Source organism: Capricornis sumatraensis, chromosome 3 (genome assembly GCF_032405125.1).
Source record: "Capricornis sumatraensis isolate serow.1 chromosome 3, serow.2, whole genome shotgun sequence".
Taxonomy (NCBI): domain Eukaryota; kingdom Metazoa; phylum Chordata; class Mammalia; order Artiodactyla; family Bovidae; genus Capricornis; species Capricornis sumatraensis.
In genome coordinates this window covers 2,932,617-2,956,981 of record NC_091071.1, presented here as the reverse complement: position 1 = coordinate 2,956,981, position 24,365 = coordinate 2,932,617, and the positions used below count along the sequence as shown (strand labels likewise).

General features: G+C 60.2%; 1 protein-coding gene across 1 annotated transcript in view; it reads right to left on the bottom strand.

Annotated features, from left to right (window-relative positions):
* FOXK1 (forkhead box K1) overlaps positions 1 to 23,712 on the bottom strand; it is a 46,345-nt gene extending 22,633 nt beyond the window's left edge. Inside the window, exon 1 of the mRNA XM_068968843.1 lies at positions 23,210 to 23,712. Within this exon, the coding sequence (XP_068824944.1) occupies positions 23,210 to 23,712 (503 nt within the window). The remainder of the gene's footprint in view (positions 1 to 23,209) is intronic.
* Positions 23,713 to 24,365: the final 653 nt, after the last annotated feature.

Here is a 24,365-nt window from a genome sequence, read left to right as displayed (position 1 = left end):
CACGCAGTATAATACGATGCAGCGAAAGGCAGTGAAAAAGCAGCCTAGGCTATCACTTCATGTCCCTGGTAACCACAAGCTGGCAAGTTAAGTGTGTCCACTAACCAACGTACTCCATTTCTCTGGACACTTAAGTTAAACACGTGTGTCTGGAGGACATTGTGGAGAGGGCCCTGTGCAATCACAGCTCCTCTAAGTCTGAGGGGCAGAAAGAAAAAGGCTCCACGACGTCGTGGCTGGAGGAGAATCAGGAAAACAAAGCAGGAACCCACTCTGCGCGCTGACTCTCCCGGCGCTAGCAGCTCAGGAGGGCCACGTCCACTTCTGTTAGACTCGGCTAGAAAACGCCGTCAGGAGCTGCAGGCAAAAGAGCCTGGGGCGCGGCTAGAGAGGTGCGGGCACCCAGGCTGGCGGGGAAGGCCCGGAGCGGCCTCATCCTTCCCACGTAGACAGATCCAGGTGGACCCGTGGGGCCTCCCGCCCAGGGTGCACCACCACCCAAACCAAGACCTTCCTTTCGATACCGGCCTCAGAGAGAGCAGCGAAGCTCAGCAGGGAACCCCAAACACAAACCTCAGCCCCGCCTCCGAAGAGAGCACACAGCCTTTGCTGTTTAAAAAAAAAAGAAAGAAAGAAAGAAAAATGTTCCGTTTGTCAGAACACAACAGGAACCCTGTCTGACTGCTTCTAGCCCAGCTCGGCTCGCCTTCCTAATTTGGAGAATCCGACAGGCACACACGGAAGCCGGACGGAGCCGCCCTGCACGGAGCCTGGGGAGGGGCATGGGCGGCCCGAGAACTGCACTTGGCCGCCAGCCCATTTCCCCAAAGAACCGAAACCTGAGGAGGCACCCGGGGAGGTGTCAAGAGTCCACGGAGGTGGATGAACCCCTGCTGCACGTGGACGCGCTCGGGCCAGGTGGTGGGGGGTCACCTTGTCTACCCCCATGCCCTGACTCCCAGGACAGCCCCCCACCCCGGCTCTCACCTCTGCTCAGGCGGCAGGGAGAAAGACCCACCGACCTACCGCCTGGCCCCCTGGCCCCCTCCCCTCCTCCCACAGGCTCCAGCCAGAGGCGGACAGGGCAGGGCGTCCCTGGAGGGGGACCCGGGGGTGGGGGCGTTATTCCAGGGCAGCTCCCCCGCCCACAGGAGCGCTGGCTTTCATGGGGTGAGCTGATCCTGGGGCTGCCCCTGGGAAGGCAGGGGAACCGGGTTTCTCGCGGGGCAGGCGTGGTGTGAAGGGGTACTCCAGGGGGTACCCTGCCCCGAACCACTTCCCTCCCAGCGCTTTTCCCAGGGTGCCCACGTCCCCAGGGGTGACTGATGGACAGCGGCACAGGGGAAGAGAGCGGAGGCCGGCAGACAGCTCCCAAGGGCGGCTTCCTGCCCATCGTCCCTCCTCCCGCTCCTCGCCCGGAGTGGAACGTGATGACCGGCTGCCAGCAACCACCCTGGGCAAGGAGGTTGCCCTGAAGTGGGAGCCCCACCCTGGCCAGGACAGGACGGTGGGACAGAGAGATAGCAGCCTCCACAGGCATGAGGCCCGGAGCCCGGCCTGCCTGCGGGCCAAGCTCAACACATGGCTGGCTATGTGATGCCCCGTCCCTGATGTGCTTTGGACGAAACAAATCTAGTTGGCTTCAGAAAGGAAAATAAACCAGAGCTCTCCACTGAGGGAAAAACAAACCACGGGCCGTGCACCAAGGCACAGCGGGCAGGGCGGCCGCGTGTCCAAAGCCTTCTGCCGCCGAGCGGGGCACAGGGTGGCCCGGCACCGACCGCACGCCGGGGTGGACGGAGAACCCAGCACAGCACGGGCCTCCACCAACGGAGAAGCAGGAAGCGCAGGGCTCGTCAGCTGCTCGACAATTAACGACAGCAGCCTGAACAGCGTCTGCTTGGAAGATGGACTCCCTGCCGTCTGCACTGCCCTACGGGGCCCTGCCCGGGGCCGAGGAGCTGGGGGTGAGGGCCCCCGGCGGGTGGGTGGGCGTGACGGCCAGCGTGGAGCCAGCTCCTCTGGGCTCCTGAGTCGGCTTCTCACAGCAAGAAGGTTCGGAGACGGGCCTCAACCGCCGTCAGGGAACAGGGGCATGCGCACAGGGGGCTGGGCGCAGGGCGTGAGCGGGCGGTGAGGCCGGGGTCGGGCCGTGCTCACCAGCGAGTGCTCTGGCCCGACCTGCTGCCCCGTGGGAGCACCCCCGGGCCTGCGCCTGCTCGGTCCTAGACAGACCCCCACCCAGGAGGGGACCTGGCCTCAGGCCCAGGATCGCAAGGCTGACAGACGGGGCGCCGGGACCCGAGCCTCTCGTCCAGGTGGCACGGTCTGGGGTGCTCCGCCTGCCCCTCCGGGGGTGTGTAGGACAGAGACCCCAACAGACTCTGCACAGGGGCTTCTGGGCCCAAACCACAGGGAGAAAGGAGGGGGGACTGCAGAGCGGGGAGCTGGGGCCAGGGGCCTGTGGACAAGGAGCGGGGACGGGCTGAGCAGGCCGCTCAAGTCTCCGTAACTTTCTTGTAAATCAGACCTCGGAGAGAGACCGGGAAACCACCTGTGATGGATAACGAGCAACAGTCCGCCCACAGCCAGCACCACGGTTCGCACACACACGTACACACAGAGATCTCATCCCCCCACCCCCCCCACACCTCCGAACACACACACACACACACCTCTGACCCCCCCACCCCCCCCCACACACACCTCTGACCCCCCCACCCCCCATACACACACCTCTGACCCCCCACTCCCCACACACCTACACACACACACACACACACACAGCTCTGCCCCCCATCCCCCCACACACCTCCAAACACACACACACACACCTCTGACCCCCCCACCCCCCACCCCCCTCCATACACACACACACCTCTGACCCCCCAGCCCCCACACACCTGTATACACACACACACACACACACACAGAGCTCTGATCCCCCCACCCCCCCACCCCTCCAAACACACACACACCTCTGACCCCCCAATCCCCCCCCCCCACACACACACAGCTCTGACCCCCCCACCCCCCTCCATACACACACACACACACCTCTGACCCCCCACCCCCCCACACACCTCCACACACACACACACCTCTGACCCCCACCCCCCCACATACCTCCACACACACACACACCTCTGACCCCCCAGCCCCCCACACCTCCACACACACACACACCTGACCCCCTACCCCCCACACACCTACACACACACACACAGCTCTGACACCCCCACACACCTCCAAACACACACACACACCTCTGACCCCCCCAGCCCCCCACACACCTCCACACACACACACCTCTGACCCCCCCACCCCCCCCACACCTCCAAACACACACACACACAGCTCTGACCCCCCAGCCCCCCACACACCTCCACACACAGCTCTGACCTCCCCACCCCCCCACACACCTCCATACACACATACACACACACATACTGAGGTGAGGGGCGAAGTGGGTCCCAGCAGGTGAGGCCGCACAGTCCTGGCTCTGGCTCAGCCACGGACCCAGAGGAAACCAGTCCTGCAGCCTGTGCCTCCCAACCTAGGGCGGGGCCCATGTCCTCCCCGTGGAGTGTGGGGACACAGCATGGGGACGCCGAGGGCAGGGACACACGCTGTCCCCACCGAGGGGCTGGGGGGGACTTGTCCCCACTGAGGACAGGGGCACACGTTGTCCCCACCGAGGGGCCGGGGGGGGACTTGTCCCCACTGAGGACAGGGGCACACGTTGTCCCCACCGAGGGGCCGGGGACTTGTCCCCACTGAGGGCAGGGGCACACGTTGTCCCCACCGAGGGGCCGGGGACTTGTCCCCACTGAGGGCAGGGGCACACGTTGTCCCCACCGAGGGGCCGGGGGGGGGGGACTTGCCCCCGCCGAGGATGGGTGCACAGGCCAGTGTGGAGGGCCAGCAGCAGGCGGGTCTGGGGCGGGAGTGGCACGTGAGTCCCTGGACTCCTTCTTAGCACCGAGGGGGCCACGTGGGCAGTGACGGGGGCGGTCCCCCTTCCCCAAAGGCGTGCTTATCAAACACTGGATTTAAGTAAGGTCCAAAGTCTTCAGAGCTCGTTTCCCCAAACGTTCAGATTTCTATTATGAGGAAAATCTCAAACAAAATGGGAAAAGGCATGAATAGATGCCCACACAGGAGGACGCTGGTGTCAGAATTACCTTTCCAGGATTCTAAAGCACTGATCTGAAAATGAGCAATCACAAGAAGCAGAAAATCTCAGTAAGCAGAAGACCACCAAAGGGAATGTGAGAACTAAAAACGTGGTAACTGAAAACTCAATGAACAGACTCAGACAGAATGAAAAGAATGAGGAGGGGACCAGTGAGCCTGAAGCCAAGGACAATGAAATCACCCAGCTGGAGCCACAAAGGGAAAGGAGACTGAGATAAAGGACCGGCGTCTCAGGAGCCTGTGGGGCTGAAACAGAAGGTTGACGCCCAAGTCCCAGAACAGAAAGTGGGTGGGGTGAAAAAAAAAAAAAAAAAGCTGAGAAACCGCCAAATGAGGCAGCAAGGTAAACCTACAGGTTCAAGAAGATGAATGATCCCCAGACAGGCGAAACTCAGAGAAATCCACGCCAACCTTCGGAAAACGGAAGCCAGACAAAAGGTTCTAAAAGCTTGAGTGAAAAGCTGTTATCACCCACGGGAGGGAAAACCAGTGCGACCAGAGAGTGGACGCTTTGCTGCAGGGACCCACTGCCCATCGGGGGCCGCCGGGGGGCACACCTGGAAGATGGCTGAAGTGGTGCGGGTCTTTCTGCCCTGCTGGTGGGGCTGGAAGACCAGCGGGCAGTTCCTCAACTAGACACAGCCCGTGAAGCGACCGATCCACCGCGCTCCTGGGCGCTCATCCCCGAGAGGGAAGATCAGGTGGGCTGGAAACCTGCCCGCGGCTGCTCACGGCAGCTTTATCTGCAGGAGCCACGATCAGCCACTGGGTCCCACAGCGGCGAAGAGGAATGAACCACCGCCCCACACGGCCCAGACGGATGCACGGTGCTGTGCCTGCAGGCCTGACTCAGAGCACCCGTCCAGGGGCACCCTGGGCTCCCGGGGAGGGGGCCGGCTCCCTTCCTAGGAGAGAGGCAGACGGGGCTTCGCACCCTGACTGTGCACATGGCCAATGCAGCTGGCCCACCGGGACAAGGGAGGTACACACCGACCACAGCTCTGCAGAGAGACCCTCGTCCTGCGGTCCTCACTCCTGGCCCCTTACTCACAGCTTCCAGACCGCGGGGTCTACGCTGAAGCCTGGCGACCCCACCCTGGGGCCGGCCGCTGCAAGCACTGCTTTCCCGACATCGCTCCACCTTCAGGGAACTGGCTGCTGGAATCTGCGAGCTGCCTCGGACTCCCAACTTGACCACATGCCCAGTGCAGCCACTCTGGCCAGATCCAGGTCCTAATCGGTCAGTTACAGTAAGAAACAAAGAACTCTGCTTCCTATTCCATAGCACTGGAGCACTTCACACAGCCCTGGTTTGTTCTGAGCTTGGCTCTGCTCAAGCCAAACACTGAAAAGCAGATGGCTTCTCACAGGTCAGGCTTCCAGCCTCTGCCTCCAGCCAGTGCAGGGCCAGCCGCAGGGCCGGCAGGGTGCACGGGGCTGGGACCCGGGCACACCAGGGGCCTGATGCTAGGGGTTTTGCTCCTAGAGACGCTCTGCCAGCAGATGGAGGCTGTTGGCCGTGACCCCTCCTGGAGAGGGAACACCCAGACCCAGCGCGGTCCCAGCCACGCTCCCACTGAGGGTTTTCTGCGCGCGATGAAGCCAAGAGACTCGCTGGCCAGCAGGGCGCCCCTCCCTGTCTGGGGACTTCTGCTTCTCACTCTTGAGGTTTTGCTTCTGTGCGGCGCTTAGGAGGATGCGACGCCCAGTGCTCTGGGTCCACAGGCCCTACCACACACGCCTGGGCAGAAGCGCAGGTGAGGCACGTGTTCCCGGGGCTCTCTCCGTGGGAGGACGCTCCTCCCAGGTCTGCAGGACGGACACTGGGGGAGGGGACGAGGGGGCCACGGCTGTGAACCTCCTCCTCAGACAGCACGCACGTCAGAACCTGTAAGATGCGCCCTAAAGGCAAGATGACCCCAAAGCAGCCCTCACGCTAGAAGCGGACATGAAACGAGCGAGAGGGCGAGGGCGCCGTAAACCCTGAGATGGCGCTGATCCAGAGACAGCGCCCCACTGCCCGGCCCCTAGGCGGCCGGGGTCCCCAGGAGCAGGGGGAGGCCGGGGGTCAAAGGAGAAGGAGGGGGCCGGGGTCACCGGGAGGAAGCGGGGGTCGGAGTCCCTAAGATCCCCATCAGCACCGAATGAGCCTTCAGAGGGCAGTGGCTCTCGGGACCTCCCTACTGGGAAGCTGACTTCCCGTGCTCCAGAGGGCAACAGGCCTCTCCCAGGAGCCCCAACTCAGCCCACACACTTCAGTACTGAACTGATTATGTAAAGACGCTTTTCACTACTTAGAGCTCACACAGTTAAACGTGAGGAATACTTGTGAACTTTCTCTGTTGACTGCTAAAAAATACGACCAGCAGATAAAAAGGACGGGAATAGAACTTTCTAAACTTACGAACGTCCTTGAGTCAAACTCCCTGGGCCAGGCTGCCTGCCTGATTCCAAACCTGGAGATGAAGTTCACTGGCTGCCGGAAGCCCGGGGAGAGGTCTGCCCCTCAGAGGTACTGACCTTCACCCCTTTTCTTACCGTGGGGTTACAGTGAGACCTTGCTTGTAGTTCTGCAGAAGTCACAGAGCTGTGAGCACAGTTTAAAAATAAATGTCATCTCTTGCCAACTGGAAATAAACAGAAGAGGGAGGCAATCCACACGGGCCCCTGGTACGCCATCCTCGTCGGTTCTGGTCTGACCTGTGTCCATGAGTCTCGCCCTGGGTGTTCGAGCAGTGTTTAATCATAAATGGATTTGAACGCACGCAGAAGCATACACAGAACTGAACGTCACCTGTCCAGGAGAGGGGCAGGTCAGCGCGGTGGGAGGACAGAAAGCCCAGGTGTGAAGGGAGCAGCCGGGCAGCAGGCGCACTTGAACCCAGCGCAGACAGGACCACCTTCCAGACGACGAGGAGGAGCCCACAACCCACGGAGCAGTGGTCTGGTTGTCAGCGGTCAGCACTCCTTCCCAAAGACGTGTGAGTGGAACAGGCGGGGCTCGTCCCGGACAGCAAACACTGGCCTGGTCTGCCCACGGCGGGTGGGGCTGTCTGCACACGCGGGCCGGGTGGTCTGAGCCCCTGTGAAGGCCATCCCCTGCCGCAGAGGGCAGCCCTGTCCTCGGTCCGGATGCCTGTCCTTCACACCGAGCAGACCCGCCCACAGCACCCCTCACAGCACCGCTGGAAGCAGCGCACTCGCCAGTGAGCACCAGGGACTGAGAGGCACCGCGGGCTGCAGGAGCGCACCCGAGACGCTGACCCCCGCGCGTGGACCCGGTTCCCACCCTCCCGGCCTGTCTCACGTGGGAGGCGGCGAGGACGGGACAAGCACGAACGAGCCACCTCAGACATCCAGGAACCAGGCGCCTGGCTTCGGCCCTGCTGGAGAAGAGTTCCCGAGGCCCATCGCTGCCAGCCCCTTTCTGCACTCAGGGCCCCAGCTCCAGCTCTACCAGCCTGACCTCCCTCCTGAAGCCCTCAGGCTCCTGCCCGGATGCCCGGATGCCCCTCTCTTCACCGCGTCACCTGCGAGGTGCTGCGCCTCACTTCCACTGCGTTTGAGCCGCTGGCGTGTTTGTTACCACACCCTAGCCTCCCTGACTGACACAGCACACCAATCAGCCCTGAGCAGCCTCCCCGCGGCTTTCAGCAGAGCTGCCCGGTGCAGAGGGGCGGGAACTCACTGCCTGCTCGGATTTACAGTGGATGCATCCCGGGGAAAGCCCGTTTCGGTCGAGACAGCAGCGGTGCTGACCGAGGGTCAGGAGACGTGGAGTCCAGTCCCAGCGTGGCCACCTGGCCCCGACGCAGCGGTCAGGCTCGAGGTGCCCCGCTCAGGGCTCTCGGGCCCTTCTGAGCTCGGGGACGCTCCAGCCGCTCCGTGGGGGAGGGCCGTGGCCACGCAGCAGCGGCGTCGGGCTCGTCCCGACGTGCACACACCCCGCCACCTCCAGGAGGAACGACATGGGGCAGGGCCACCGGGGGCACAGCCGTGAGGCCGCCTGCGACGACCAGGGGCCGACAACGACGCGGGGGACTCCAGACGGCGCGCTGCTGTAGCTCCACATGGGGGACAGGGGAGGCTCTGGGTTGTTCCCATCAAAAGCAGCATCAGTGGTGCAGACCATCCGGCTCAGGCCCCTCCCGCCCCTGGGCAGCCCCAAGGCCAAGACCAGGTGTCCTGAGGCAGGAGAAATACCGACCACCACACGTTTTCAGTGCGGGGGTCCCATGGCAGTCGGCACCGAATCCCGGCGCCCCGCCCCTGATCCAAACGCCAGTCAAAACCCCCTGGTAGGAAACGCGCCTTAGCCTAGAACCTTCGGGGAGGCAGCCATGACCTCATCCTCCTCCGCGGTTAGCCCTGGAGCCCGGGGCGGCTCTGACCTCCTGACTCCTCCTGGGACAAAACAAAGAACACAATAAAACGCCATAAAAAACAAACAAAGAAAAACCCCTGCTGCTGAGTCAGCCTACCACCACGCAGCTCACTATCTCCTGGGCCTGCTGGGCCCACCCCCTGCTGTCCCGGCATCACCCACAGGCGAGCGGCTGGCATCGCGGGGAGGCGGGCACAGCCCGGGTGCTCAGGACGACGCTGGGCCCGGCAATCTGAACTCTGAGGTGGAAAATTAGTTCCCTTTTCCCACCGCGGAATCCCGAAACTTTACACCCTGCACGACGTCTCGCAGGCCACCCAGGAGCCACCACGAAGCAACAGCTGTTGCGGGCGTGGCGGATGCGGCTGAGGCCTGTGTGGGTCCCGGGCCCCAGGCCCGGCCGAGCGGGGCCATCTGGGCCCACCGGGCGCCCGCTCACAGGGGAGGCCCCGCACGGGCCCCGAGGACAGCAGTGCTGTTCTCTCCAGGGAGAGGGCCTGAGAGCTGGGCAACTTGGCGGACTCGACCTTGGGAGTAGAGAGCGCAAGGGGCCCAGCACAGGGGCCCCCCGAGCACCAGCAGCGTGGAAGACGCAGCCTGGTGACATGGCCGCCCGCTGCCTGCCCGGAGCCTTCGGGTCGCCAGCCTCTGTCCCCAGAGCAGCACCTCACTTCACCCTCAAACCCCCTAGGACGGGGCAGCGGGAGTGGGGGTGGGGCCCCAGGCCCACCCCCAGCTGCTGGGCCTTCACCAGATGTCCAGGAGGAACCCTCTCCCAGTCACACAGAAGTAGAAGCTGACACCACTTGGAGCGCCCTGTCTCTATGACCCCACTTTGCTACACTTTCATGGCCTCTTTCCCGGCACGTGAAATTCCGGACGAACCCAGGAGGATCACTTTCGATAATCTGAGGTCACCTTAGATTTTAACCCTTCCAACCCTTTCCAAAGGAGTGCTCTTTCTCTGCTGACTGTGGGCCACTGATAAAGACAGGAGCTGGGGCCCAGGAGGGAGGCGGCGTCTGTTTGCAAAGCAGCGGGGCTGTTTAAAGACCCCGAGCCAGCCTGGAGAAAACGCACACCTGGAAGAGGCCTCGGGCCTGTCCCAGGGCTCACCCCTGACGCCCCAGGAGTGGAGGAGAGCCCACCTGCGTCCACGGGGTGGTCCAGCCCTCCCCTCGGCATGACTGAGGACGGGGAGAAGCCCCGTGTGCGGTGCTGGTGGGCTGAGTGCGTGCACGCGTGGAGCGGGAGGGCCGGAGGGACCGCTCCCACCACGGCCCGCCAGCTCCCGGCGGGCTGCTCCAGCACCACTGGCCCCTGCCAGCCGGGGCCACGTCTCTGCTCAGGTATTAGCACCGCGGAGGAGAAACGACCCGTCTGGGGAAACTGGGTCATACACCAGGCTAATGAGACTGAGAAACTGCGCCGGGAGAAGCCTGTGTTCAGCAGTGTGAGGATAAACTAACCCGGTTTAATTGTTATGTAAATTACAGCCTCAAACCCACCAGTTTATCCCGGATGGCCTATCGTCAGAACCGTTTTCTCTGAAATAAAGACTGAGCCAGACACCCATCAGGGGTCCGTACCCACCCTCCGGACAGGGCCAGCCCCGCTGGGTCTCCAGGGGCCCCGCCCTCTCCTCTGCTGTCTGGGCAGCACCTGCCGCCCCAGCAGGGCGGGCAGGCGGTCTTCTCTCCCTGCGGCTGGAGGCGGCCCCTCCGCCTGGGGGGCACCGCCCTGGTGCCAGCATCTGGGCCACGCAGCATCTCGGCCCCATGGGGACAAAGGCAGGGGACCCTCAGGTTTTATTTTTCACTTTCACAGGGAGAGTGCAATGGAGTTCAGTGAAGGCATAAACCAGCTTGTGTTTCTCATGACCTCCTGTGTTATTTATTCATTAAAATTATCTGTAGACAGACCCTGCAAAAAGTGTTCAGGACAGCAGGTCCTGTCTGTGGTGGGCAATGCCCCAGCAGGGGAAGCAAGAATCAACCCTGACCTCGTGGTCAGACAGGACTTACAACATTTACAGCCTGGGCAACGGCCCCTCCCCCAAAGGCTTCCAACACTCCACCCTGCGACGAGTCCCCGATCAGGCGCATCTCGGCCTCTTCCCTTCACGTTTCCCCATGCTGAAAACCACCTAGGAAGATGAGAAATGACACTGCATTTTGGTTACCAAGAGCCTTATCTGATCTGGTCGCTAGGAACTGGGGCCCCCGGGGACGGGGGGATGAGGGTCCTGCCCCCGCCCTGCCCCTGACTCGGCCCAGCCTCAGGGGATCAGTCCTGAGGCCAGACTCTGTGGGGACCCTCCCTTCTGTTTAAAGACCAACGCTGGGCTCAGGGCCCTAACCTACTCAGCCACACAGATATTAACATAAAAAAGGTGCTTTAGAGCCCCTGGCTAGACGGATTCCAATTCGCCAGCAGCAGTGAAATTGCAAATATGCAGTTTCAGCAGAGTCCCCGCTCTAGTGTTTTGTTTTGTTTTTTCAAAAAGGAAAGAAGGCGCAAGGAGAAGGCTCTGCAGCCTCAGCGGCCACTGGGTGGCTGCGGGCGCGCCAGGCAGGGGGCCAGCGGGAGTGGTGGGCGTGTGGTCAGCACTCGAGTGAAGTGGGCGGGGGCTGCGGAGCTGGCCGTCAGTGGGGATGAGTCCCACTTTGGGAAGATGAGAGAATGCAGACGGAGGGGGTGCGGGCTGCAGACAGCGCGGATGTGCTGACATCCCAAGCTGACTGATGCTCAGAGATGCTCACGGTGGCCAGCCCAGGGTCAACTGGACGCATCACCCTTGGAGAGCGTGGCAGAAGGCTCAGCAGCTGATGTGGGAGACAAGCGGCTGGATCCGCCGGGAATTTGAAGGTCTCAGGCCCGAGAGGCCACTGGGGTGTGGCAGGGGACGCAGGGTGACCTTACAGGTTCCATCCACATCCAGCATGGAGAGGCCCCCTGGGGCCCCCCAGATCCAGCCGTGAGCTCAGGGATGGCGGCTGAGGGTGATCCCGGGGCTCCCAGATGGGACGAGGGGTGGGCAGGGATGCCGGGGTGAGGCCTGGGAGCGCGCGGATGCAGGGGTCTGAGCGCTGGAGCAGCTGGGACAGGGGGAGGAAGGCGAGACCAGAGGCTGTGGGGCCGGGAAGGGCAGCGGTCAGGCCTCGGGGCTCTGAAGACACGGTCGGCCGTGCGTCTGACTGTCTCGCCCATAAAGCACTCCTCTTGCAGCCGAGGAAACACACTGATGCTAAGACCCCACTCACATAAATCGTCCCCCCCGGGCCCTGCCACAGACACACACACAACTGCACGAGCGTCACTTGGAGACAGCTCTGGGTCGGGAAGGTATAACAAAGGACTAGAATCAAACTCCTAAGGGTCTCGGGAACTCAGAGGATCCCAAAGTCACTTGTGACCTGTCGTTTCTTTTGAAAAAAAAAACAAAAACAAAAAATGACAGGACGTGACTGAGGACACGTTACACTGTCCTCTGCACTTTCCTGTATTTCTTAAAATGCCTTCAGTAACGTACGAGTTACTTCATCAGTTCTGGGCTTCCACCTCCAAGGCACAGCTTTTCCTTTGCAAAGCGCCCTGCACCCCCATTTGTGCTGGACAAACACCACAGTGATGGTTGGGCACATAGGAGGCTGGTGTGAGATTAGAGGCCCCACCCGCCCACCTCTCGGGGTCCTGCCCGGGGTGAGCTAGTCGCTGCCCCTGCCGGGTGGGCCCGGCCAAGCCGACTCCCACCACTGAGAGTGAATTTACACACTGTTATAGCAGGGGTAAATGCGGCTGGATTAGAAATTACTGTTTTATTCCAGTATCGAATCTCAGAGATTACTAATCACAAGAAGAACACCAGTAACTATTTGGTGGAGGAGCCCGACAGCACAAAATCCTCCTAGTGGCCACACGACCCAGTCGAGAGGGCCCACGTGTGTGCAACACCCAGAAAGGGCACGCAGCCCAGGCCAGCGTTCCAGCCAGAGACGCTTCCCCAGAACCCGATCAGGACGTTGTCAAATTGGACAGACCGCCCGAAAATCGAGTCCCTCCGACTCAGTGAGTCCTGTTTTCTCTTAAGAGTGTCAAGGTCACTGGAGATGGGCCCTGGGTGCAGCCTCCAGCCTGGACCCAGCCCAGCTGGTAATGAGCCCAAGAAGGGGGCTGCCGGAAAACAGGTTCTGTGACACTGCCCGGACTCAGGGCCAGACCTGGCGATGGACACACTCTCACTCTGAGGAAATACACACTACAGGGTGAAGCGAAAGGGCCCCCTTTCCCTACCTGTGAGCTCTGACCTTTAGAGAACAATCGGGGAGAAAAGTCCCCATCACATTACCCATGCCCGAGAGAAGTCTATAAACGGCAGGGATTAAATGTGACAAGGGGCGTGGGGCTCCTCGTGAAGAGGACCAGCAGATGCCAGCTGTGGTGCTGGCGGTCGTGCAGTCGGGACCCCGCAGCCCCGGCAGGTCGGCACAGGGGTGTGGCCGAGAGCCAGAAAAGCTTGACCAACAGGAGCCTGGGGAAGGGGCCTGGGCCCAAGCCCACCCAAGGGCCCCGCACGACTCCCCGCAGGCCAGCTGCAGACTGAGCTGATGAGGGGGTTGGGACGAGCGGACGCGACACTGGATGGCGCCCGCCTGGGTCCTAGCCTGGCCACTCAAAGGGTTTTCTGACCGCTGGTCAGAACCAACGGTTTTGGACTTCCTGTGAGTGAGATGTCGGAACAGACCCCGTGCAGCCACCCGAGGCCACACAAAATCAGGCACCCAGATCCGCTCCACAGACGAGGAGTGTCCTGGGGCCACGAGTGTGAGCGCCACCCTCAAGGAACCTCCCGATCCCTGAGAGGGACACAAGGGCCAGAGGGACGAGGGTCAGCGTCCACTCAGCACGTGACTGGCCCGGGAAGTCCGGCCGGCTCAGGGCACGGGCCCCTCACAAGCACACAGACCAGAGCAACCCGGTCCAAGCAGGTGTCCACTCCAACTCTGGACAGATACTCACCTGCTCAGCAAGGAGGGAAAAGTCTGCAAGGACAGAAACCCAAACACGAGCCTCAGGGAGCTGGACTCGCAGGGGATCTCTCCATACTGAATGCACCATAAACCCAGGGCTACAAAGGCCAGGGAGAGGGTTTTCACTGTTAATTTCCTGCAAAGCTGCAAATTTGCGTTCGTCTTTAACCCCAACAGGAGTCGTGTCTCGGATCCCCTGACTTTCTTCCTCTGACTTCAAGTACTGAGGCAACGAAGGGAAACAGAGAAGCTGTCCGTCTGGACTTAGCTTCGGTCCAAGGCAGCAGACACTGAACGGGGCCCTCCTCTGCAGAAGGACCACTCGCCCCGCATGCGACCTGACCCCACAGCCTGGATCAGGCCTTCCCACCCCCACACCTTGAGGTACATGGCAGAAGCAAGACGTATGCCTCAGAGGCCAGTGGAGTAAACTGAGGTGGCAGCCGTGCCCTGGAGCCTGGGCATCCACAGACCCGCCACCTCCCCAAGGCTGCCCGGGGACAGCCCCACACCTGGGCAGGACAGATCTGAGAGCTGGACCACAAAGAAGGCTAAGCACCAGAGAACTGATGCTTTTGAGCTGTGGTGCTGGAGAAGACTCTTGAGAGTCCCTTGGACTGCAAGGAGATACAACCAGTCTATCCTAAAGGAAATCAGTCCTGAATATTCATTCATTCATATTCATCATTGAGCTTGATGTTGAAGCTGAAACTTAAGAACTGACTCATTGGAAAAGACCCTGATGCTGGGGAGGATTGAAGGTGGGAGGAGAAAGGGATGACAGAGGATGAGATGGTTGGATAGAATCACCAACTCAATGGACATGAGTTTTGAGCAAGCTCTGGGAGATAGTGAAGGACAGGAAGCCTGGTGTGCTGCAGTCCATGGGGTCAGAGGTAGTTGGACACAACTTATCGACTGATTGACAACAAAAACTGAAAAGCAAAATAAACGTTAAAATTCAGGGGCTTTCCTGGCAGTTCAGTGGTTGGGGCCCCTGAGTCCACTACAGGGGCCCTGGTTTCCACTCCTGGTTGGGAAACTAAGATCTCACATGCCACACCATACAGCCAAAAAGAAGGAAAGAAATCGGCCCTCTGGTTACACCAGCCACATTTCAAGTGTCAACAGCCATGCAGGACGCGGGCAGTCCTGCTGGGCACTTCTTTTGCTGGAGGGTGCTCCAGACGCTGGGGAGATCCCCGCCCGGCCACCCGGGGAGGGGCCTGGAAACTGCTCACAGCGCCACGCCAGAGAGACTGAACTGCTGAGAAAGCCCGACGGTCGGCTGAGCCACCCTGCAGGCCGGGCGCTGCAGCCAGCAGGCGCCCCTGGTCCACACGGGGTCCAACCCAGCCGGGCCCTCTGAGCGAAGGTGTTTTCCTCCGGCCTCGATGAGTCACTGTTCCCAGTGTGGGGCACGTAACTGCCAAGCAGGCCAGACGTTTACGTCCCCGCAGTGGCGGGGGGCGGGGGGGGGGATTGGGGGGAGGGCACAAACTTCAGCGGGCCGTCGTCCTCTTCACGTGGGCCCTGGGCGCCAGCCGGTCTGCTGCCGGCTGCTCCGTCATCAGAAGCATCGGGCTTCATTCTGACATCCTTTCCACGTGGGCTCGGGAGAGTCACTGAGTTTACAGGCTACCTTTCACTGATGAATGCTCCAGCGAGGCTTCCTGGTAACACATGGGCGGCTCCTTAACCTCTGTGTAAACTGCATCCAAACCAGACGGGGGCGGGAGCGGGATTTCTGGGCAGGCTTTCCAGGACCCACGCCCGGCTGCCTGCAGCCACCCCCTAACCCAGCACTGCGGGTCCCTAGCTGATGGCATGCTCGCCTCATCAGGTCAACACCTAGACTGGCCCCTCACCTAGAGCATCTGTGACTCAGAGAAAGGCGACGATGTGTGTGTGTTGGGGAGGGGGGGTGCGGTCCCAGCACATCTGACCTCACAGCCGCTCATCCAGAAGCACAGCAAGACCCTCAGGCTTTTCTGACACAAACCACGACAGGCAAAGTCTTTCCAGGATGGGACAGAAAACGGGCCTGATGCTGTGTGTGATGCCGAGCGACTAGTGCGGAGGGAAGACACAGAGAGACAGACAAAAAGACATCCACTTAGAGGAGATGGGAGTGGGAGGAAGGGAGGGAAGGTTTATGTTCACCAAAAGGGGCCCAGTCTTGTTTTATAAGTGTGCTTAGAAAGGGTTCACGAAAAATCCCAAACAAGGAATGATGCCATGAAGCCCCATGTTGTCCCTGACGTCCTAGAGGGCTGAGTCACTCCATGACCGCTGGCCTCACTCTCCCATTTCCGGGTGGGTCCACGGCCACAGCAGGAGGGAAAGGGGGGAGCCCCCCAGGGACCCCACAGCATCCCTCCGGGGGCGGGGAAGGAGCAGAAGTCACTGGTGGGCTGGACAGCTCCGCCTGAACTAGTCAGGAACTGACTGCACATAGGAGAGCACTAGAATTTACGCCAGATCGTGCCACAGGATGCTAAGAAAGGCTGACAACGAAACTGACTCATTTCTACAAAATGTGCTCTCACTCAACTTTTGCAGCAAAATTAAACTACATCAGAAAGACTGATCCTTTCAAAGATTTCTGTTTTCAAAGATGTGAGTTACTGGGTTTGAGTGGATCAAAAGTAACTAACAATAGAACAAAAATAAAACATTTGTATAATAAGATATATCTTTCAATTTCAAGATATAGTTCAATCGGTATTTTCCTCAATGACCAAAGCATGAGGCTACAAAATCACCCATGGGTAAAAAGATTTTCTTCAAAACACGAGAGGGCAATGGGTTTTAATGTTTTACCCCAAAGTCCAGGGATGAGGCTGCAGATTGCATCCTGCAGTCAACCTTTAAGAAACTACCACTGTCCAGCCCTGGAGAGGCCTGGGAGAACACCCACAACTTGCCCAAAGACTATAAAACTCTCCTCCCTTTCCCAGGAAACAGCTGAAACAACGTATCACAACGTGCTAAGCAGAGGCCAGCCAGGGAGAGTCAAGAGTCTTGCGTCAATCAGGGCAGACTTTACCCAGAGATGAACACCCATCCTACTTTCTTTTGTTTGGGGAGACGGAGCTATTTTCTCATTGAAAGTTATTTTTAAAATAGGTCTCTTATTGCTATTTTTAAATAGATTAATAAATATATAAACCTTATTTTCTCAGGGCAATTTCCAATCTGGCAAGTGTAACATACACACCCCATGTAAACAAGAGCTCACTGGGCTCCCCGGTAATCAAGCAGTTAAACCCATCCCTGGTGACTAAGGATGAGAGTTCCTTCCTAACGGAGTCACCGCAAACAAATGCCTACACCTGAGCTGGCTCTTAGGGCCTCAGGAACTGACGCCGAGCCTTCAGAGCTAACCCAAGCGAGCCCCCCACGGGCTCACCCTGCACCCAGGCAGAGCCCGCTAGGCCCCAGGGTGCAGCCGTGGGCCGGTGGCCGCTGAGCCAGCGAGAGGCTGGGTGCACTCGGCCACGGTACAGAGCCTCCCTCTCCGGGCCCATGAAACATGTGCACACAGGCAGACTACATTTCTCTTTCTTTTTAGATCTACCAGCAACATTTTTTACCAGAAAACTAGAAACTCGTGAGAAGCCACAGAAGCCACGGGAGCGAACTACAAAATCGCGTAACAAGTCACAAATGCAAGGGCCTATTTTCCAGGAAATCAAAGTAAAAGCATTTTATATAACCCTCTCATTTTAATATGAAATGGTTTAAATGCAGGGTAATTATGGAAATGAGGCATTGCTGTAATTCGAGTTGTCATTAACTTAGCAAGTTTATCCCCTGACATTCGCAAGATGCAGAAACAGCGCATAGTAAATTACTGTATCTACACATCAAATGCTTCCTTTTCATGCCAGCACATAATTGTGAACAGAGCCGTGTCTTTTTCAAAAGTACTACGAACACCACTAAAACTCTACTCAGTACTCTTTCAGCACCTACCAATTCCATTCCTTCAGCAACGATGAAGACTTTCATAAGTATATTATAAATTCAACACATACTGCATAACAAAAACCATCCTTACTACAGACTGATTTTTTTAAGCACTATAGAAACTTTTTTACACAGGTGATGAGTCCAAAACAGCCAATGTGAATTCAATACTGGAACACAGATTCAATGCACAAACCCTCACTTTCCTATTACTACACGCCTACAAACCTTTTTAAAGTAAGTTTTTAACAAGACTCATTCTTTGAACTGGCATATGTGATAACACAATAACTGCCAACCGATGGCTCAACAGGTAAGGAGTCCACCTGCACGCAGAAGATGCAGATGTGGGCTTGACCCCTGGGTCAGGAAGGTCCCCTGCAGGAGGGCACGGCAACCCGCCCCAGTATTCCCGCCTGGAGAATCCGATGGACAGAGGAGCCGGGTGGGCACGGTCCATGGGGCCACAAAGAATCGGACATGACTGCTGTGGCTGAGCACACAGCAAGAAACACACAACAAAGCTTTCACTTAGAGAAAATGCCACATTTCGTATTTCGACTGCACCATCCAGATCCAACTAGCCAGACTCCAAAGCTCCGTTTCTTCCACAGCACGCCCCCCCAACCTCCTCTGAGTTTCATTCCACGTGGGCACTGCGCCCAGAGCTTCCAGACACACGCCGCCTGGCCTGCTCCATCACCAGATGAGAGCGCACCTCCTTCAGGAGGCCTCTCGGCTGCATCTCTTCCTCTCTGGTCCCCCGGACCCCCGCCCCCAGTCCCTGGGGGTCAGGCCTGATGACCATGTCCACGGGGCTCTGTGGGCCCCTGGCTCCACACTAGGCCGCACGCGGCCCTGCTCCCTGCCCACCGCTCTCCTCTCCGCGCGGAAACACAGCCAGCACCAAGTCTCACCTCTTCACCCCTGGGACCTGACGCCCCCCCTGCCCCAACGGTGGCCCCAGCTCTGCACGCAGGCCTGCTCCTGACCCACCGCCCAGGATGGAGGGACCACGTCTGGGGCCCCCTGGGGCTCCCAGCGGGCTGGGGGTGGGGGTGGGGGACAAGGAGGAGGGTAGGGAGGACAGGAGCCAGCTGCTCTCCCTGGGGATGCTGGGCTCTGAGGCCTTCCACCCACACCTGCAGTCCTCACCAAGTCTAGGGCATTTTCCTGTTAATTTTAATATAATTTCAACCTGGTGACTACCGTCAGATGGTTAGTAACGAATTCAACATTCCTCCGGTGACCAGCTGGGCCAGCAACAAGCAAGTATGTCCTGCAGGCGTTCACAGTGTGCAAGCTCAGTCGTGTCCGACTCTTTGCGACCCCATGGACAGCAGCCCGCCAGGCTCCTCTCTTCACAGGATTTTCCAGGCGAAGGTATTGGAGCAGGTTGCCGTTTCCTTCTCCAGGGGACCTTTCCGACCCTGGGATCGAACCTGCGTCTCTTGTGTCTCCTGCACTGGCAGGTGGGTTCCTTACCACAGGCGCCAGCAGGGAAGCCTGTATGTTTTCATAGCGCCTGAACAATTATTTATGTAGTTAAATACTTTGGTGGTTACAATTAATTTTTATCACGGGATGCCTACAGAGGCCATGATCCGTAACATCTCCGTTCACGACACGCCTTTCGGAGGGCGGACTGCGTCAGCACAGCCCGGGACATGTGCTGGCGGCCACCATCAACGACGGGAGGGCTGGGGACAACAGGCCGAGGGACGCGGGCAGCGCCCATCAGAAGCCCGCCTCGGGGACAGGCACGTGCCTGCTTCCTGCCCGGCCTCTGCCCTCGGGGCAGGCTTGGCCAAAAAAAAAAAAAAAAAGCACCGGATCCGAGTCTGACCAAAGCTCCAGGTCTGACCACAGATTCACAGAACGCCGGGGGGGAGGCACAGTGGACACCACGGGAATGCAATCTGGGAAGACAGACCGTGGGAAAGGGTACGGGACAAATGACCCTGTTTCTTCATCAAGGACAAAAAAAGGGAGGGGGGGAGAGGGGGAATGGGACGGAGCCTGCAGTTTGAAAGAGATGTGAGAGACAGGCCAGCCAATCACAGCGTCTGGACCTGATTTGGTTCCTGATTCCAATGAACTCGCTGTGAGAAAAGAAAAGAAAAAAACAATTCACGCGGCGGGAAGGGATATCCAAGCATTCATTGGAAGTTTGATGATAGTAAGAGATTGTTATTAATTTTTTATGTGTGATAATGACACTGTGGTTGGGTTTTTTGAAAAAGGAACCTTTATCTTTTGTTGAAATATTCACAGACGGAGTGCTGGGACAGTTGCGACCTGTGGGGGGGTGAGTGGGAGGGAGACGCGTGGGGATGCAGATAAGACGAGCTTGGCCACAGCGCGGCGGCCGTGGGAACTGGGCGACGGGCACGGGCAACCACTGTCTCGAGCTATGCTCATCACAGGAAACTCGGGACACACAGAAAAGTAAGAAGAATCCCATCAGTGTCACCGCCCACGGAAGCCACCACAAACACAGTCTCGCTTTTACAGTAAAAACTCACATCTGCATGTTCAGGTACTTATTTTATGACACTTTTGGGAAAGGCGGTTGGAAAGGGGAGACGAGAGAGCACGCCCGAGGCCGTGCGGGGTCCCCCTCCTTTAGTTCACAGGTTCCATCCAATTCAAACCCCGGATCTGCTGGCCTGACGACCTCCAGCCACACAGAGGAACCACGTCCGCCCGCAGGGCCCAGGAGAGGCCCGCTGGCCGCCCGCCTCAGAAACCCAGAGCCTCGGGGACCCTCTTCCCCTCCGCGGGGAGCTGCGGACTCAGTCACGGATTCCTTATCGACAAACACGCCTGTAAACACTGCGCTTTTTACACACCGACTGCTGGTGTGCCTGTCTCTACGTAAAGCTGACGGGTGCCAGGCCCAGGCCTGGGGCCCCCGGAGGTCTGCAGAGGGGGGGGTCGCGGCAGGACTGACTGCATCGCCCCCTGTTCACACGGTCACCCAGCGGGGTCAGCCCCCAGGGGTGTCACACGCAGTTGTGATTTTTCTTTTTTCCTGCCAGTAATTTCAAAAGTGTTTCATTTTAGTTTTGGAAAGACCTACTCGTAGTCACAAAGGTGGGTACATTCTGGGTTTCCTCTCCACCTCGTGCGTCCCTGAGTTGGAGGGAGAGAAGGGATGGCCTGGGGAGCTGTGTGGGGTGGCATGTGTGTGCAGGGGTGCGTGTGTTTGTGTGCAGGGGTGCGTGTGTGTGCAGGGGTGCGTGTGTGTGCAGGGGGGGGTGCGTGTGTGTGCAGGGGTGTGTTGTGTGCCGGGGGTGCGCGTGTGTGTGGGGCATGTGTGTGCAGGGGTGCGTGTGTGTGCAGGGTGGCACACGGGGGCGCCCAGCGGGATGACCCACACAAAGAAGAGCCCCAGGTCTCAGGCAGCTCCCACCACAAGCTGCAGGCGACGCGGCCCCACTCAGGTAAGCACTCCCTAAAAGTTCGACAGAGAAACATCATGGCTCCAAGCGCTCAGGGCAACACAGGCCACTGAGGCCTGAGAGGAAGCGGCCTTCGCTGCCGCCGTTCTTTGAAAGTCAGCAGCAAACTTCCCATCCCCAGGCGACACCCAGTGCGCACCCAACTTCCCTCCCCTGAGCTCAGTAACGCTGCCTGATCGCTTCTCCACGTGATGAGCCAAAGCCCTGGCCCCGACTCGAAACAGCAGCTTTCTACAGCCCCTCCGTCCTATGGATGTGACCACCTAGGCTGAGCTTCCGTAAATAAAAACAACGTCAAACCAGGCAGGCTGCCAACACGTCTGTCCACAGGCCTGGATGGTCTCAGAAACAACTGCCCTCTCCCAGGAACGCAGACTCGGACGTCTGCGCCCGAGGTCTCTCCGCCAGCATGCCCGTCCTGTTCTGTGGATTCTCCATCACCCCGGCGCAGTGAATCTGAGCACAGCCTGACGAGCGCCGTGGGCAGGGCCCCGGCCGGAGAGGGGCGGCCGTGCCAGCCGCTGGCTCCAGGGGCCAGGGAGGCAGCGTGATCACCAGTCACGTTTCACAAACAATGGGCCCGGGACTCGCCGATTCAGCATGTGAACCGAGGACTCCTCCGGCTGAAATTTCTTCCCCTTGACTTAGAGAAAATACTAGCGCATTCACGAATCAGTGAGCCTCGCCTCGCCAGGGCTGCACCCACTCAGTGGCTGGGCAGGGAGCTCTGAAAACAAGACTGCTGGGCGGACGCCCTTCCAGAACCTGACTTTATACAAAGAAGCCTAGCAGACTGGGCCTCCAAGGGCCACAGGGCAGGGAGGGGAGAGGTGCTGTTAACCTGTCACTTTCTCACCAGGGGAGGGGCTGGCCCCAGCAGCAGTTAATGGCCTGGATGGGGAGTGTGTAGGTTGTGGAAAAGACACAACAGAGAGACAGCAACCACTGGATAAGACAACTCTGTTATTCATCAAGTCCTGGCTTTACAGAAACACATACCTTTCATGTTTGGAAAACAAAGTTTGTCTACACCTTTACCTCCTACCCCCCCACACTCCCAGCCCCTAAACACCAGTAAGTCCTTGCTGATGTTGAAAAATTACTCAGTACAACACTTAACAACCAAACATGCTGAGATCTTAGAAAGGGGAGAAGGTTACAGAAACAGGCTTTGGGCCCTGGGACTCACCCCACCAAAAAATCCTGCGGACCCAGGGTGCTTATAAAAGCGAGAGTAATTAGTCAGAGACAACTCTGGAACACAGGCACGCTGCAGGAACGGAACAGTGGTGAGGACCGAGGAGCAAGTGCTACAGAGAAAAAGAAAGTGCCCCACGCGGCACGGCTACCTGCACGGGGTTTCTCCTGACCCGCAGATGGGAGAAACCAAGCACCTCCCGGGTAGGGCGGCCAGGCAGGCTGGGAACCGGAAGGGCCAGGGAACACGAGGGTGTTGCTGAAGTCCCACGGGGCACTGGCCGCCTGTTCCCCAAGCGTGGCGGGTCCCCTTTTCCTTGCCCTGCCTCCTCGCTGGGATGTACCCTCCTGCCCAGGAACCCCAACTGTGCCCTGGATGCCCCGAGTCATGGGGACCCCTGACCTGCGTCCTCAGATACACCAAGGAGAGGATACTTCCGGTCCCCACCCTAGCCCACTCTCCTGTTGTCCCCTCCGGGCCCAAGTTCAGACCCGGCCCCTACTGAAGGGGCCTGACCTTCCGGGGTTCCCCCCACCCCACCCCGGGGACCCCGCAGACCGCCTGGCGCAACCCTTCCAGCCAGTCCGTTTGAGGGCAACCGCGGTCCAGAGAAGGGGCGGGGATAGTGGGTCCCTGGTGTCCAGGTCGTGGGGGAGGGCAAGGGCGACCCTCGACGCCCTGGGCGCCGGCAGGGCAGGGATCCAGAGCGATCCCGTGTCCAGATGGGGAGGAGACGGGGCAACACCACGCTCTGCTGGGAGGAAGGGCAAGGGCGACCCTGAAGCCCGGCCCGGGATGGAGGGTGGGGGCCGCTCCCGGCCCAAGGCAGGCAGGGGTCAGAAGGCGACTCCTGTCCAACGCCGGGCGGGGATGGGGCGCGGGGGGCGGGGACCCCAAGCCCAGGGGCAAGGGCGACCGTCAGGGGTCGGAGGGCCGTCCCCGGGGTGGGGGCCGCGGCACTCACTGCTTGGGCAGCTGCAGGGCTGGCGCGCCGCGCCGCTGAAAGGCCCCGTCCACGAAGACGCCGTTCTTGCCGAGGCAGCGCAGGTAGAAGTGCGGCTCCTGGAAGCTGAGCTGCAGGTGGCGCCGCGAGATGAAGCTGGACAGGCCCATGCTCAGGTCCACCGAGCCCTGCGACGAGTTGCGGCCGATGGTGACGCTGGGCTGCCGCATGAGGAACTCGAACTCGCGGCCCTCCAGGCGCGCCAGCGCGGGCCCGGGGCTCCGGCGCACCGAGGCGGCGGCCGCGGCCACCAGGGCCTCGCCCGCCGCGCCCCCCGCGCCCCCCGCGATCGCGCCCGGCGGCGGCGGCGGGGGCGGCGGGGGCTGGGCGGGCGGCGGCGGCGGCGACGGGGCGGCGGCGGGCGCGGCGGGCGGGAAGGCGGCGGCGCACAGCACCGGGCTGCAGGGCGCCGAGCGCAGCGCCAGCAGGGCGCGGGCCCCGCCGTCCTCGCCGACCTCGGCCATGTTCGCGCAGCTCCGGGCGGCCTCCGGCGGCGGCGCGGCGCGCGGGGCGGGGCTCCGGGCGCGGCGGCCGCGGGATCCCGGCCCGGAGCGCTCGGAGCGGAGCCGGCGGGCGCGGCGCGCGCGGGGCCGCCAGGGGGACGTGTCGGCGCGCAGCGCCTAGCCCGCCGCGCCCGCCCCGGGGTGGCGCCCTGGCCGCCGCCGCCGCCGCCGCCGCGCCCGGCCGCGGGGAGCCGCCTCCTCCGGCCCCGGGACGCGGGAGGGGAACCCCCCCCCGCCCCACACACACACACCCCGAAGAAGCCGCACTGGAAAGTTTCGATCCTGGGTCACTCGCTGCAGAAAGGGATCACTGACGTCAGCGGCCTCCTGGGCTCTAGAGGCTCCAACTGACACCCCAAAGTGCGATCCTACTTAAGCACCAAGAGTGAGGGGTCTCGCGCTGAAACTGGAGTTTGCTTCAAGGTGCTGGCGACCCCTGATGCTCTGTGTTCCAATTTGGAGTCATCCATTCACTCAACAAGTAGCTACAGGAGTGACGGAGGACGCAGGCCAGGCGCCTAGGTCCTTACATCCGTTACAGTGTAATGGGGGGCCGGTGGGGTGGGGCAGGGAGACAGACGCCTGCAGCGGGGTCTTCTGTGAAAAGACAGATC